Source organism: Medicago sativa, chromosome 4 (assembly GCF_051527215.1).
Source record: "Medicago sativa cultivar Bolivia chromosome 4, Bolivia_mono, whole genome shotgun sequence".
NCBI lineage: Eukaryota > Viridiplantae > Streptophyta > Magnoliopsida > Fabales > Fabaceae > Medicago > Medicago sativa.
The window spans coordinates 98,905,135-98,921,809 of record NC_140752.1 but is presented as its reverse complement, the minus strand read 5'-3'; the positions used below and the strand labels follow the sequence as shown (position 1 = coordinate 98,921,809).

At 33.9% G+C, this 16,675-nt stretch overlaps 1 protein-coding gene, 2 long non-coding RNA genes and 1 pseudogene across 4 annotated transcripts; 2 read left to right on the top strand and 2 right to left on the bottom strand.

Annotated features, from left to right (window-relative positions):
* LOC146934543 (uncharacterized) lies at positions 1 to 3,697 on the bottom strand. 2 transcript variants are annotated; one of them, XR_015007797.1, is made up of 7 exons: positions 3,167 to 3,697; positions 2,604 to 2,749; positions 1,507 to 1,563; positions 1,136 to 1,199; positions 858 to 1,009; positions 474 to 549; positions 1 to 367 (listed from the first exon to the last, which is right to left on the bottom strand). It is a non-coding gene; the product is annotated as an uncharacterized LOC146934543 (long non-coding RNA). The 2 variants fall into 2 exon arrangements; XR_015007796.1 differs by lacking the exon at positions 3,167 to 3,697 and having other exon boundaries at positions 2,604 to 3,008.
* A 526-nt stretch (positions 3,698 to 4,223) lies between these two features.
* Positions 4,224 to 4,829, top strand: LOC146934542 (heat shock 70 kDa protein 4 pseudogene; annotated as a pseudogene).
* Positions 4,830 to 10,059: 5,230 nt separating this feature from the next.
* LOC146934540 (uncharacterized) lies at positions 10,060 to 16,675 on the bottom strand. The gene is made up of 2 exons (XR_015007799.1): positions 16,293 to 16,675; positions 10,060 to 10,901 (listed from the first exon to the last, which is right to left on the bottom strand). It is a non-coding gene; the product is annotated as an uncharacterized LOC146934540 (long non-coding RNA).
* On the top strand, positions 11,740 to 15,419 carry LOC146934541 (protein FAR1-RELATED SEQUENCE 5-like). Its single transcript, XM_085706448.1, has 4 exons — positions 11,740 to 14,312; positions 14,409 to 14,630; positions 14,721 to 14,969; positions 15,056 to 15,419. The coding sequence occupies exons 1-4, from the start codon at positions 11,874 to 11,876 to the stop codon at positions 15,125 to 15,127; spliced, it is 2,982 nt and encodes a 993-aa protein (XP_085562574.1). The 5' UTR covers positions 11,740 to 11,873; the 3' UTR covers positions 15,128 to 15,419.

The following is a 16,675-nucleotide window of genomic DNA, read 5'->3' as shown; positions in this document are numbered from 1 at the left end:
AGAATAAAAAATTGTGAATCTACCAAATAATTATTTCTTTAGACATCATTCATATTAGAATTCACCAATGTTAGAAGATCAAATATCATACAAATTTACAACTCCAAATATGTTACGAATGTTTGAAATTTGATTTCATAATGGAAACGAACTATGCAACACAACAACGACAATTACATACTAAATAGTGCACATCTATAGCCCCACTAATTTTGTTCCTTATTATGTTTTCGTTTTCGCACTAAGCAGTGCACATCTATAACCCCACTAATTTTCGCAATAGCAATATCCTCAAGCATGCCATGGTTTAGCCTCCTAAGCTTTCATCACCACAACTTGACCACACGGATTTTTACTTTTGAAGAACCTGCAACAGATTCGAAAAACTACAGAATTCAGCTCCATGGATATGTCATGTATAAACCATAGACAAACCCATAGATTTCATCTTATCTTATTCATGTTGTCACGACCTTATTGATTTGCTTTGAGATCAACATCAGGAATCAGCATATTGGCGGTAAGATGAGAACGGTTGAATGGGTCACTCTGCACAAATAATCAAATAGGAAAGCACAAATCACTGGACCACTTTTCAAAATGAACATCAGTAATATAAAACAATGACTGGATCCTTCATCAAAGTGTACTACAATACATATAAAAAAATTGTTTATTAATTCATTGTGTAGTTGAATTAACTTATTCTACACTAAAAGCAGCTCACAATAAAAGCAGAAAACAAATTGACAGCTTTCGCAAAATCAAAAGCAACTTTTCCTAAAAAAATATAAGATCAGTGCCAGCTCTATCCATCAAAACATAGACGTCTGCGCAGAAAAAAGTGTAAAGCATACTTGAATTGGATCAAGGAGTTCATCTGGTATTTCTCTTAGAGTAGCTTCAGCATCCATGGCCTCTGAAGTAGCAACTTTGGCTTTAGCACCGAGCTGAATAAATTCCTGAATAATTCTTCCATCCTCACCAATTCTACGAAGGACATCCGCAGCTGAGATAAACAACTCCAGCAAATTCGTAGTCAAATTGCATTCGCGTATTTGGATTGTGGAAATACTGTAGTATCATAAACTAATCAAGAACAATTGTAGTATATTAGAAGTCTCATGAAACTAACCTGATCATTGTATGATCGGCCATCCTTTGAGATGGCAGATGGGAAGATGGAATTTGTGTCACCTCTAGCAAGATGAACATATACATGCACAAGACAGATAATTAATGTGAGGTAACAAAGGACAGACAATTTTGATACTATAGAGATTGAAAACTACAACAATTTTGGCAATATATATTCTGTCGAACAAACAAACCATCGTTAATGAAATTATTAAGCTTGCAAAGCAATAAGGAATGCACAAGAAATGAACATGGTTTTTAACAATATAACAGGAAATAATGGCGTTTAGCAATTTAACAGGAAATAAAAGTTTAGTGTAAAAGCACTCTTTTGTATTTGCTTTTGGGTCTGCCAAAGGTAATGCCAACCTGTTTAAGCAAATGCTTTGGACGAAAGTAATTGAGCATGCTAGCCACTCTATCACCCTTGCAAAATGAAGGGAAAAAAAATATGATTAAGCTAATAAGGAGAATAACAAAGTTCAGAGGAACATTATAGTTTCCCACAAAATCCGTTTTATGCGTGACAACATGAATAACAAGCTAATGTTGGACAGAGAGAAATTACCAAAACAATACTCAAAACCTACAAGTCCATCATGCTTATGACCTTACAACATAAAATACCAGTCCAATACTAGGCATATATGCTATTTTGAGTCCAAACCAGCAAACTGGAAAGAGCAATTTACACAGTTTGTTCAGAATTGCAGTCCATAAAATTAATTACATTTCAACATCTAAGAAAGATATGTACATACATTTAAGACTATTAAGTACATTCACTGTGTATCTAAAAAACTCAGAAGCTTAAACCAAAGCACATGATCCATACAACCATATTTGCAACATAATTTAGTAGAAAGTCCTGACAGAGGTAGAGCAGAAACCAAAGTGACATGATAAGGTGAGGATTCCTAGTAAACTAAAGTCAAGGAAAAAACCCAGTAATGAACTTTTGTCCTATGAATCTGAAGGTGAAGATTCCTTGTGTTTTTATTATATTGCTTCAAACATGAAAAGTTATATTTCTCCTATGTAATGGGAAGCTTATACACACATAAATCACCCAAACAACTAAACACATACATTACCAAGTAAAATAATATGAAAGGTTAGCTTTCACACTATTTGTTCAATTCTAAATTTGCCATGCCAAATTGCAGCATTATAGAACTAGAGGATCATAAATGTGAAAACTATGCAAAATCTTGTCCAAGGAAACTAGACACGGGCATAAATTAACATGAACATCATACCATCAGGGCCAACTGTCTTCCATCTATAACAATCCTATCAAAGGGATCCTTTGCCTCATGCAGTAGAAGAACATAAGGCAAAAATCATTTATAAGCAGATATAAGGCACAGAGCTTAATTAATCTTAAATTAATCAAAATCTGCGACTAACAACAAACAATCTAAAACCAGACTATGCAATAATATCAATGCAAACAGAAAGGATACCTTTAAGTCTGCTCCTGCAGTAGAAGTATCCTTTCGTCTCTGATAGCCACCACTGTTGGAGCTGAAGCAGCAATAGTTTGGTTGTGTGTGACGGAAAACTGATCGGCTTCTGTACCATCGAGGAACAAACATCCATTTCTTCAACCCTAAGTTTCCAACAATTTAGTTAAGATCGAATCTAAAATTTACACATAATCGCATTCCGAACAAACAAATCCATTCGTTTTGCAGAATCGAAACACATTTAAAGAACATAGATGCAGGAGAATCACATTGCTGAGATTAGAGAAGTAACTAAAATTTGGTTCAAGCATTTTATCAGACAAAAATCAAGCATTGTACCATAAAGGTTGATTGAAGCATTTTATTAAACAGAAAACAAGCATTGTGTCATAAAGTTTGGTTGCAGAACAAAACAAGCATTCTACCATGAAGCACAACAAAAGCAAAATCAAAACAATAACCAACACAATACAAAACTCACACTTCATCTCAACCATTTTTTCAACATGAAAAACCAACGTGAAAGAAAAATATGCAAGGCATTAGAGCAATAAGATTACCTTCAGCGAAGATGCTAATGGAGATGCGAAACCAAAAATGAAAACAAATACATAATCGAAGAATCAAATACAAAATGGAAGATGAAATTGAATACAGAAAGATGAATTCGAATACGAAATCGAAGACGAAATCAAATAAAATCAAAGATGAATCAAATAGGAAATAGAAGATGAAAATCGATTTCGAAATCAAAGATGAAATCGAATTCGGAATTGAAGGTAATGCTGCTAAGAATCAAACCGCCACCAACCCTCAAAACACCGTCTTTGGTATATTTCTAATCCTTTTCTTTTTTTGTGTTTTGAATAAAGTGTAAATTTCTATTTCTATTCTTTACTGCTTCATGCTATTAATGAATTAAAGTATCCTTTAGCTTTAAATTTTCTCATATAGAGAAGTAAATTCTTGCACCGATAAATTAGTTAATATTGGGGTTAGTTCCAGATGTTATACTTTGTTGGATAGTATTCATCATTCATGATTTAGGTGTGATTTATTTTGTTTGAGATTTGGTTGGCCTTTTTATCATTTATGATTAAGGTTTTCTTTATTTTCCTAGATTTAGGTGTGATTTATTTTGTTTGAGATTTGGTTGGCCTTTTTATCATTTATGATTAAGGTTTTCTTTATTTTCCTAGGTTTGTTAGTTCCATAAACTTTGTTATGTTTATTTGTTAATATATTTAGCATGTTGTTTGTTTGTTTGTTTGAATTAGCGGTGTCAACTAGTTGGAATGACTTTCCCATTCGGCTACCTCGATGTCTTTTGTTTGCTTAAAAAAAAAACTGTTATTATTGAATCATTGCATTGATATGTTAGTTGGACAATTGAATGATTATATATAATTAGTAACATGAATGTTTTTTTTTTCTTTCACAGATGCTAAGAGGTTAATTGGTAGGAAGTTTAATGATTTTGTTGTTCAAAATGATATAAAGTTGTGGCCATTCAAGGTCATTTCCAGAGTGAATGACAAACCCATGATTTCTGTTAAGTAGAAGGGACATGAGAAGTACCTATGTGCCGAAGAAATCTCATCTATGATTCTAACAAAGATGCGCGAGATTGCAGAGACATTTTTGCAATTGCCTGTCAAGAATGCAGTTGTTACTGTGCCGGCTTATTTCAACGATTATCAGCTGAAAGCCACCATAGATGTTGGTGCCATTGCTGGTCTTAATGTTATGAAGATAATCAATGAACCCACTGCTGCAGCTATTGCATATGGTCTGGACAAAAGAACTTACTCTTTGCGGGAACGAAATATTTTCATCTTTGACCTGGGTGGTGGGACTTTTGATGTGTCTCTCCTTACAATTAACGATAAGGTCTCTGATCTATTCAAAAAGAAAAAGGATAAGGTCTTCCAAGTGAAGGCCACCTCTGGAAACACTCACCTCGGAGGAGAGGATTTTGATAATAGGATGGTGAACTACTTCGCAGAGGAGTTTAAGAAGAAGAACAAGGTGGACATTACTGGAAACCCAAGAGCATTAAGGAGGTTGAGAACAGCATGTGAAAGAGCAAAAAGGACATTATCTTTTGCTGTTGTCACCACTATTGAGGTAGATTCTTTATTTGAGGGAATTGATTTCTTTACATCAATCACTCGTGCTAAGTTTGAGGAAATCAATATGGATCTTTTCGGATCTCCCCAGTGAAGTCGCCAGCTGTTTTATCTTGGTTTTCGGGTGTCAAACATTGATTACGTTTGAACCTTTTAAACCGGTGATATCTTATTTTTTCTTGGGAAGGGAAAAAGTAAGCAAAACCCTTGAGAATCGAGGTCCGGGAGTTGTTTTCGCTACGGGAAGGTGTTAGGCACCCATAACGACTATAGTAACCTATAGGAACCGTCTTTAATTTCTACGCGCGCGCTTTATTCTTAAATGCTATTTGAAAATGTTTATTAAGCCTAAGAATGTTCTAAGTGAAGAATTGGAGGGAGAAGAATGTTTTTGGATTTGTTCGTTGATTTTAAGTTTGAAAATAGATTTTGAAGAATAGAAAGAGGCCTCAAGGGCATGAGATTAGGAAATAGTGAGGTTGAATTAGTGAATTGCAAAATAGGTCAAAGTATGATTATTTTCATTGAAATTTGATTAAGAAAATGAAAGGAAAATTCAATGGGATTTCGATCCCAAGGTTTATTTTGAAAATGATTTGAGTGATGTTGTTCACATTTTTTTGGAAAATTGATTTTTCTAAGTGTAAAGCCTAAGCATACATCTAAACATACAATCCTAAACATACATCTAAACATGCATATTCTAGCTATATACCTAAAGTGATGTGTGTGCATGTGTCGGTGCTTGTGTCGGTGTACATCATTAGAGTCCATTGTCCCTTACATCATACCCTAGATACATTCTATGGCCTCTTTGCCAAGAAATTAAAATGACATGAAAGTAAAATATTACAAAACTCCTAAGTGTTTACATTCTAACTTTGGTACAAATTCAATTGCAAGAAAAATAGAGATGAATATGGGATGAAATGGAGATGCTTATGAAATGATGAACAAAAGAGTTAGTGATAATAGGCATAGTATGATAGGAAAAAATTGACAAGGAAATAAAGCATGGTAACATGATAAAATGGCAAGGAAAGAGGGCAAAATATACCTAACAAAATACCAAAATCCCAAGCAAACAAAAGACTTATAACCCTCACATTATAACATTTTTTAAAGAGTTTTGGGGTCAGCCTAATATGAGAGTTACAAGAAAATTATAGGCCAAGAAATCATGATATGAAATTAGGCCTATTTTTGCACCAATTCACATATTAAAATGACAAATAACTTGCTAACTAAGCAACCAATTATCACTCATTCAAAACAGCACCAAACACTACATATTATGCAACAAACAACACCCTAAGATCACCCATCAAGTACTACTTATCATGAGCCAAGATATTGGAACTAGAACATGCAAAAAGTTTCACAAGATATGACAAAAAAACAACACAAACACACACAAACCCACATGTGATTCTCCATCAACTTCCAGCACTGAAAATGCACAAGAAACAACCCTAAATTGATCGACATCATTGCAATAAAGCTCACCCAAATTTTTACAAGTTTTTCATCAAGATTTTCAACAAAAATTGAAAAAAAGAACAATAAACCAAAGTAAAAATAATTCTCCAGTATCTCTTGATCAATCTTGACATGCAATATGTCAAGATTGATCGAAAAATACAAAGAAAATTATAGAAATTTTTGCAGAATTTTATTATTTTCTTTGAACCATACGGGGGTGTAAACAGCATAAAAATACCAAGAAACCACAAGAAAAGGGGGGCGCAGTTAGGAAAACTGTAGAGGAAATGCAAGTGGAACAGAAACACTATTGGGCTTAAGCAAAAAAACAGTTTAGAATAAAAAGATTGTTCACTTCTCACATGTTGAAATGAACTCTCTTCTTCCTCTAACAGAAAAACGCAGCGCCATTCCTTTTCCATTTCTTCTCCGTCGAGTTTGAGTTTTCCGGCACGGTGGCCGGTGGTGGCGCCACCGTGCCGGAGTTTTAAAACACTCCAAATCAAAAAAGCCTTGCGGATCTAGATTCGTCTCACCTTCCTCTACTCGTTTCCGAAACTGGTTCTTAGCAAAAACAAACACAAACGACCTAGATCTAGCAATCAAAATCAACAATAAACCAACACTTTTTACCTCTCTTGCTTCTGCATCTCGACTCGCTTCAGACTTGAATTCGCCTTGGATTAATTCTTCTTCTTTGGACTCGGCTTTACGTGCTTCCTTCCTTTCCATTTTCAACTTGCGCATCTCCTCCAGTTGTGAAATAACAGCTTCACGTTCTTTCTGCAGGCTTCCAAAAGACTTAGGCTCAAAAAGTGGTGAATGTTCACCAATTGCAGAACAACCGAAGCAGTTTCTTCTTCATAATCAGCAATTTGATGCTGAAGCAGTGCCTTATGCAGTTTAGCTTCATCCACTTTTTCTTATACAAATCTAGACACATTTGTTCTATTTCGAGCAACATTGCATCCTTATGAGAATCTGATCCTCCAAGTTCATCCCATATTACCTGAAGTTCCTTAAGCAACGATTTGCACATTGTTCCTTGATGAGAAAACTGACTGCTGCCTTTGCCGAACATCGAAAATCTTTGTGCTGTTTATGATGAAAGACGAATCGGGAATATTTTTAGGGTTTTCATAATAGGAACGAAATGAAATGTGAAGAATGAAGAAGAAAGGGTTTTTGAGCAACGAGCAAAGTGTGAAAGAATCGACACCGGTTTTGGGAGAAAATCGAATCGGATTTGAAAAAGGAAAAGGGATAAGGGTTTGAAGATGTTGTTGTTAAAAGTTGAATCTGAAAAAGAAAGGAAGATGAAGATTGTGATTCGAATTTACGACATTGGAGGTGGTTATGGTGTAGATGTGGTGGTTTATGGAGGTTGAAGTGATGAATGTGGTGGTTTATGGAGGTTGAAGTGATGAATGTGGTGGTTATGGAGGTTGAAGGTGAAGATTGAAGGTAGTTAGAGTTTGTTAGGGTGGAGGAAGTGGTGGTGGAAAGTTAGTTAGGGTGGTGATGGAGGTTGTTAAAGTTTGTTAGAGGTGGAGGGAAAATTGAGAGAAAAGTTTTTGTGATTTTTTTTGGAAAATGATTGAAAAAATAATTAGTGTGAAAAAATGATTAGTTGTGAAATTTTGACTAGGGGTTTGACTTATATAGGTGATGTGGTAAGCTTGGACCAATGAAATAATGCCATGTGGCACTTGACTTGTAACAAACTTTTAAGAACCAATAACATTTGGACACATGGCACTTGGACTCTAACAAACTTAAGAGGGATTAAAACGTAAATAACAAAAGTGCGCGGACTAAAATGAAAATTAAAACTAAAATTGAATTGAAAAAGTAAATTGAAAATTAACGTAAAGCGAGACGATTAAAAACAACAAAGCAGATTAAAACGAATCAGAAATATTATGTGAAATGACCAAAACGCCCCTAGAGACTAAAACGACTAAAAACGACTCAAATGCAATTTTAAAATGATTTTTTAACAAGGGATTAAAGCAAGAGTTTATTCAAACAAATTAAAAGACTCAGAGACAAATTTTTAGAATTTAAACAGGGTTTTAACACATGAAAAGACTAAAATGCCCCTAGGAGCAAAACTGACTCAAAATGACTTCAAATGCAATTCTAAAATGGATTTTGACATAGAATTGAAATGAAAACTTATTCACACTATTTGACAAGACTCAAACAAATTTTTAAAGATTGAAAGAAATTTTAACATGAGAAATGACTAAAATGCCCCTAGGGGCTAAATTGACTAAAAAATGACCTAACTGATATTTTTTGAAATGAATTTTGACATGAGATTGAAACAAGGAAAGACCCAAACAATTTTCCGAGATTAAAATGAGTTGAATGCAGGAAATGACTAAAATACCCTTTTACATGAATATTGCAAATAATATTGAAATAAAATGCAGAGAAGGATGCAATTGATCAGAGACATATCAAATGACTTGAAATGCAAGAAAAGAAGAATTGAGTTGGTATTTTTAGGTCCAAAATTAGGGTATAACAATCATCATTGATTCACTTTGGAGAAACACTATTATGATTGAGTCTCTTGATCACAGGAAGAGATTCGGGACTTTGGGTAGATTTATGTTTGAAACTATTCTTGTAACCCTTTGGTATCTCTTTGTAAAGAAACTCAAAAATTATAGTGGAATGGAGAGCTGCTCTCTCCCCCAGAGTAGGTCAGTATTGGACCGAATTGGGTAAACAAATTTTCGTGCTCTCTCTCTCTCTCTCTCCCCTTTGTTGTTCTATCTTTTGCTCTCTCTCTCTCTCTCTCTCTCTCTCTCTCTCTCTCTCTCTCTCTCTCTCTCTCTCTCCCCTTTGTTGTTCTATCTTTTGCTTGTGTTTATAACTGTCACCCACGTTGTTTTGGTTGCTTAATTAATTTGCTCCATACATCAAATATTTTATTGTATGATTTTTAACGAATTCACAACAGCTTCTATATGTCCACAGTAAATAAAGAGTTATATTATTTGTACAACTAAAATTAAGCAATTAATCCAACATCATATAACATTGTGAGGGACATGTAAATGAAAATCGATTATTAGGGAAATGCCAACAAGTGTTATAAAGACACTTGATTATAAATTTAAAATAAAAATTTTATTTTTAAATTTGTGTATTCACTAGATTGAAACATCAAAAACTTTTTTTTTTTACATAAAAGTTATTAAATGTTTCCATTTTTTAATCATTAATAAGTGTCATTATGACATTTGTTATCAAGACTCCAGTAGATAAATTTTCGGTTGTACAAATGAGTTGTTCGATAAAATCCCATCAATATTTATTGGGAAATGTTAACCGGTGCCTCCGGGGCACTGGTTAAGGATATGAAAAAGGAAATTATACAATAGTTAATGCATTGAAATTCTGTAATTAATTTATAATAAAGTGAAAAACAATTTTCTTTTATGGTACTAATTCCTTTTATAGCATGGTTAACTGGTGCTCCGGAGGCACTGGTTAGCACGCCCCGGAGGCACCGGTAAGCACGACCCATATTTATTTCAATTATTATGATTTGAACTCATGTTCTCTTAATTGTTTCGTTATTTTTCATAACTTTTTATTACATTATCATTACTCATTTCCAACACCTGTCGATTACGCATTATATATTCTTAACTACAATTAAATATAGAGCAATGCTATTTATCAGGTTTTTTCTAGATTACCCTCTCTTGTTTAGAGGGTATTTTACCCTTTCAACATATCAACCAATCAAAATGCAATATAGAAATGTAACATTAATGTCAAATAAATGAGTCAATTTTTTTTTTTTAAAATAAAAAACTCAATTTTAATCCTAAGGTAACTTTTAATTTTTATTTAATTATATTTAGGTATACAATCTTAATTAATTTACATTATAGGGCTTGTAAGAATTAAAATTTCACATCAAATATACAATCTTAATTAATTTACACTATAGGGCTTGTAAGAATTAAAATTTCACATCAAATACGTTCATAGATTTTGTTCCATTCCAAAACCTAGAACAGACATAACCTGCAATTTCTTCTTCATTCTTCTTCCCATCTTGATTGTTCAATCCAATTATCGTGAGAATCGCTGCAACCCGTTTGATTCCAGACATCGTGAGAATCGCCGTTGTTTCCAAAATCACATCAGGTATCGTGACTTATCTTTCTTATTGATTTGATTTACACTATCGTGAGAATCCTGCTGTTATTAGGCACATTGATCCTGTTATCGTGAGAATCCTATTGTTGGTAATCCTATCGTGCTATTTCTTGATTTGAAACCTAGTTTCAAATTGAATCCTAGTTTACACAAATTTCTTGATCTGAAACCTATCGTAAAATCCTAGTTTACACAAATTGAATCCTATCGTGCTATTTCTTGATTTGATTTACACAAATTGAATCCTAGTTTCTTGATCTGAAACCTATCGTGAGAATCCTATCATGCTATTTCAAAATATTTAGGGGCTAAATTGAATGGTTGTTACAAATTTGCATGCCATTACCAACATATCAATCCACTCACTTTGATCAAATCCAACAAGCTATGAATGTTTATAAAGTAAACTTGAGCTCTTCAATAATGTTGTAGAGTTTATTTCTGATCCCTTCTATGTATGTTTGGTCCCCTTATTTCCATAATGTCTTCAACTTCTCTGATACATGCACACACATGCATATATATCAAATAAGGTTCACATAATGCTAATTCATCAAACAACATCAATTTGATAAAAAAAAAAGCATTAAAAGAGGATGCAAAAGAGGAACTTGAATCTCAAATCCATTGATCACTTGCCTTTCTATCTAAAAGCATTAAAAGTGGACTCTCTAGATTGACAGAGATGCAAAACAACATAGATTATATAATAGGATCGTAACACATAACAATTAACTGAAAAACAGAACCATATGAAAAATATAAAAACACCAGCTACTAAACCAGAACAGAAACTGCTATCAGTACATGAAATTGCTCATATAGACTTATATGCTCCTAAAACTTTTTAACTTCAGAAACAAGGATGATTTTTACTACAAGAAAACATATATCAGTTACAAGGGTCAAGAGATAAGACAATATATCAGAGTAAATTAGACTCAATTCAGAATTCACTGCTGCAAAAATGATTTTTCTCTTGAAGACTCGATATATGTCATGTCAAAGTAAATTTTGCACATCTAGTCATTAACATATATCAGAAATGTTATTCTTAATAACATGCATTTTTTTTATATATGCGTATATACACTATACGCCTGATCAAACAATTATAATAGATAGCAGGTGGATTTTTTGTTAAATAAAGTAGGCCTAAATACAAATGTACCATGGCCCCCATATCCATAAGATACAATCTAACATTTGTATATACTTTCAAAACTAAGAACTAACACGAGTTAATTGTTCATTAAAATCTAACAAAAGGGCTATGGCTAACAAGGATACTATAATGTTATAGCCCATTTACCTTAGATAATAGTTCAATCCTGCACTGCCTGCCTACATCTTTCTCTTTTTATAGTCTAATTGGCTCCAAGTCATCACCCTATATGACTTGTAGTATTTCTCACAATGATTAACTAATCATCACTATAATGTGTTTTTTGTAGGTTATAATTTTAAAATGTCTACATATAGTGAAGCAACATTGCCTTTTGATGTACATAGTGATACAGATGAGGTGGAATTTAATAGTGTTAATGATATTGACACTGATAGTGATACAGATGGGGTGGAATTTAATAGTGTTAATGATGTTGACACTGATAGTGACACTGATAGTGATACTGAAGATATAAAAGTCAATAGCAACAACGATGTTCGTACTGATGGAGATGCAGACGGTGTGGAATTTAACCATGGTAATGGTGTTTGCAATGAGCAAGGGAAAGAGAACTTTGATGGCTACAAATGCATCAGTGATGTGACAGATGATGATATAAGGGATATGGAATTCAACACAGAGGATGAAGCTATAAAGTTTTATGTATTGTTTGCAAAATACCACGGGTTTGAAGTAAGAAAGGATGATGTGAAGCGTGATTCTAATGGGAACATTATTATGCGTCAATTAGTATGCAATAAGGAGGGTGTTAATGATGGAAAAAATAAGAAGAATGGCAGCCGATCTACGCTAACCATTCGAACTAATTGTTCTGCGAAACTTCGAGTAGTCTACGACTTTGTTCGTACGATTTGGAGAGTTTCTATTTTCAAACCCTCTCACAACCATGAATTAGCTCCTTTGCGTTTTGTCCATTTGATGCCTAATTACCGTAAATTGAGTGAAGTTGATAAACAAGTTGCTAGTGGTCTACATTCGCAAGGTGTAAGAACATGTCATATCTTGGGTTTTTTGATGGGTCAAAAGGGTGGCCATGAAGGACTTGGGTTTATCAAAAAGGACTTATATAATTTCACGGATCATCAGGCAAGGGTTAAAATACAAGATGGGGATACTTTTGCTACTTTGAGTTACTTCCAAGGTAAGGCTGATACTGATACATCATTCTTTTCAGAGTTTACATTTACAGATGATGGACGCCTAGAAAACATTTTTTGGGCAGATTCTACTAGTAGGTTTGACTATGAGTGTTTTGGCGATGTTGTTGCATTTGACACCACCTATAGAAAGAACAAGTATGGAAAACCCCTTGTCATTTTTAGTGGATATAACCACCATGGAGAAACAACCATTTTTGCTTGTGCTTTAATTTGTGATGAAACAATAGAGACATACAAGTGGGTTCTAAATTTGTTTTCAAAGGCCATGTATGACAAACATCCAAAAGCGGTGATTACTGATGGGGATAAATCAATGAGAAAAGCTATCAGAGTTGTGTTTCCAAATACAAGGCATCGCCTTTGCGCCTGGCATTTGCATCGAAATGCTGTTCAACATGTGAAGAATTCAAAAATTTTAGAAGAGTTCAAGTCACTGATGTATTCTCCTTGTACACCTGAAAAGTTTGAATCTGAGTGGAAGAGGGTTGTTGAAAATTTTGACCTATCAAACAACAGGTGGGTAAAAAAAATTTATCGGTTGAAGAGAATGTGGGCAAGTGCATACATGCGAGACCATTTTTTGTGTGGTGTTAGAACGACATCAATCTGTGAAGGAGTGAATTCATTTATCAAGAAGTATGTCCGACACAAAAACAGCCTTGTGGATTTCTTGCATAATTTTGAAAGAGCTCTCAAAGAATACAGACATAATGAATTATTGTCTGATTTCAAGTCGTTCTATTATCATCCTATGCTGACAACTGCATTGACTACTTTTGAGTCTGAAGCTTCAAAGATATTCACCGGTAAAAAGTTTAAAGATGTCAAAAAGGCGATAGAGGATGTTGTTGCATTATCAGTCATTGAACGAGATGAAGATGAGGATGGAAACATTGTCATTTTCAAGGTTAATGTATTTGGCAAAAAAGATGTAGCTTTTTCGGTATACCTTGACAAGTTGCAGACTAAATTTTTATGTGATTGTAGACGCTTTGAACGTAGAGGACTGCCATGTTCCCACATTATTTGTGCCATGAAGTATGACAACATGGATGTGTTTCCTGAAAGTCTGATTTGCAAGAGATGGACAAAGACTGCAAAGAGTGATCACATCTCGTCATTTGCCTCCCAAGAAGGTAATGATGAAAAAATGACCATGTTTCGTCGAGGGGCACTTGCCGCTGCGTTCAATAGTCTATGTGATGTTTCGTGTAAGAGCGCAAGTGATTATAAGGAGGCTCTAGAAGGGATTTATAGTCTGTGTAATAAGATAAATAGCCGTCATGAGGGAAATGGACATGACGAGGATAAGGCCAGTAAATTTGTTGCGAGTGATAAGGCCAACAAATTTGTTGCGAATGATCCACTGATGGTGAATGTCAAAGGTGCCCGTAGGAGTAAAAAGTCAACACCAAGGACAAGATGTTGTTCTAATTGTAGAAATCCTGGGCACACAATACGGACGTGTCCAGAACTTGCTGGAATTGGTGTCGTGTCTGAAGATCAAGGGGAGAAGGCTTCACCTATTGAGTCTGATAATGAATCAAAAAGTTTAAGTGTAAGTTGATTATAGTGCATTTCTTGTTATTTTATTTGTTTAATCTGCAAATGAATTTGAAATTGTATATGATATTTTGGTTTATTTCATGTCCAGCTGTCTATGAGTAATGATATGAATGATGACATCCACTCTGTAGCAGTGTCAAATGGTGGACGAGATGTTGAGAAAAGCACTGGTATTACACGTAAGAGGGAATGTGACAATGTTGCATTTTCAACACAAGACTCTGTCAACAAAAGAAAAACAAAAACAAATACAAGCACTAGAAAGGGTGATGCTTGTGTGACTCCAAATATCACAATCAACATTGATAATGTAATACCTTTGTTATAGTATATTTGCTGAAAATTGTGTTGCTTTGGAATATTATATGTTTACTTCTTTATTTTGTTTTGATTGTTGTAGAATGGTGTGACCCGTGACTTTGGACATGAAAAATCTACTCTCAAACAAGACAGCCATTGTGCAAGTTGGAACCATAATGTTGGGTATGGTGTTAATTATTTTAATATGCACTATGGGGTGCCAAATAATGGTGGATCAGTTTTTCCACAATTCCCTCCGACAACTACCCTATCATCACATTCTAACACTGCTCTGCATACTGGAACACACAATGTTCCTGGAACACACAATGTTCCGAGTTATACACCGGTGAGTATTTTGATTGTTTAGTTTATTAATTGTATTTAATTTGATTATTTTTAATACTTCTGATAATTTTCCTATATTTAAAACAGTTTATGAGTGCGTTGAAGAATGTGGAGCTGTTAGCAAAACATCGCAGTGACTATTGTGGACCAAAACATTGAGAAACTATGGGAGGAAAAGCTTTTACCCATAATTTGGAGTTTTTTTTTCCAACTATGAAAGATTTTGTTTGCTTATTTTGATATTTTAGAATAAACAAGTAAGGATATATACCGAATTCAGAAATAATCATTCTACTATCTTATATTTATTCTATTTCAAATATACCATTCATATGGCATAGTAGTCATGCTTGCACAAAAGATTAAAAATTAACATACCCCTTTTGTAAATTAAAATCGCCCACAAATATAGGAAGATTCATCTGTTAATGGAGTGATGACATGCTAGTAACTTGTAGTTAGGTTAAACCAAAACTAACCTCTGTTAGTCAACCACACAAACACTTACTCAAAAACACTTCACAGCAGTGAAAAAAAAATATGCAATCAATGATCAAATGGTTACTTTCAAGCTACAAGTACATTAAAATATTATTTCTAAAGAATTCTATTTCTATTGCTTTTATATCACAATTTTCTTCTGAATGGGCTACTTCTCATTGAACACAAGCACTTTGAGTACAAAAGTGACCCAAAAGAGTTAATTACATGGAAGGTTAAACAAGGATTCAACCATACTCAATGAATGTCACAAAACAAAAGGACTTTTCCGAAAATTTAAACAGGGAATTGGAACAACCAAAGAAAAACATATACTATAGTCAAGTGATTCTTAACTTTTAACAATACTACCATAATCACAATATTAAGGTACCGCTCTGCATATTCAAGTTCTTTTTCTCCATCTTTCTAATTTAAATTAATTTATCCCCTCCATTGATCCTAAATCAAACATATAGTTTATCTAATAACAACTAATTCTCTTCTTACATAACAGATATAAATAGTCTATCATGAAAAACATAATAATAACTATACTACTAATTTCTAAATCTACCCAATTTTCATAAGGTTCAAGTACAACCACTTTTAACAATAATACTCCAATTTTGATCACCAACTCATCTCACTCACATTAACAATAAACCATCAACAATGATCATCAAACAAAATTCTCAAATTAACTCCTTTCATGAACCAAGCTACTCTAAAATGAAATTATCATAGAAATCATATCTTTCACACACAATTCACATACCCATCAAGCTTAATCAACAATTCATACTATAACAATTCAATTCAAGCTTAAATTTAGGATTCTCACCTTCTTTACAATAACTCTTACTAGTATAAGCTTTCCCAACTTGAGCTTTTAGTTCAAACTTTGATCTTAGCAACCAAAATAGAAAACTATCATCAACTTCACTTACCCTTGCATACAAAGCTTAAATCATCCTATCCTTGCAAGACTCCCAATTTCCTTACAAGAAGAATGAGGTTTGGTTGACTATATGGAGAAAGGTAGGAGAAATCAAGCTTGAATTAGATTTTAATCATGGTAAGGATCAACTTAGAACCATGGCATGTTGGATTGCTTACTCTTGTTTGGATTAATTTGTGAGGATTGGAAGAAGTGGGGGTGAGGGCGTGTAGCTAGAGAGTGGAGGGAGAAGGAGAATTTTTTTTTTTTTTTAGTCAGAAAAGTGT

Bases quoted from the DNA above. Each gene is read 5' to 3' on its own strand.
- LOC146934541 (XM_085706448.1), top strand. From the start codon at position 11,874: ATGTCTACATATAGTGAAGCAACATTGCCTTTTGATGTACATAGTGAT. The intron at 14,313-14,408 runs GTAAGTTGATTA...TTTCATGTCCAG, and splicing joins ATGAATCAAAAAGTTTAAGT to CTGTCTATGAGTAATGATAT. The intron at 14,631-14,720 runs GTAATACCTTTG...TGATTGTTGTAG, and splicing joins TCACAATCAACATTGATAAT to AATGGTGTGACCCGTGACTT.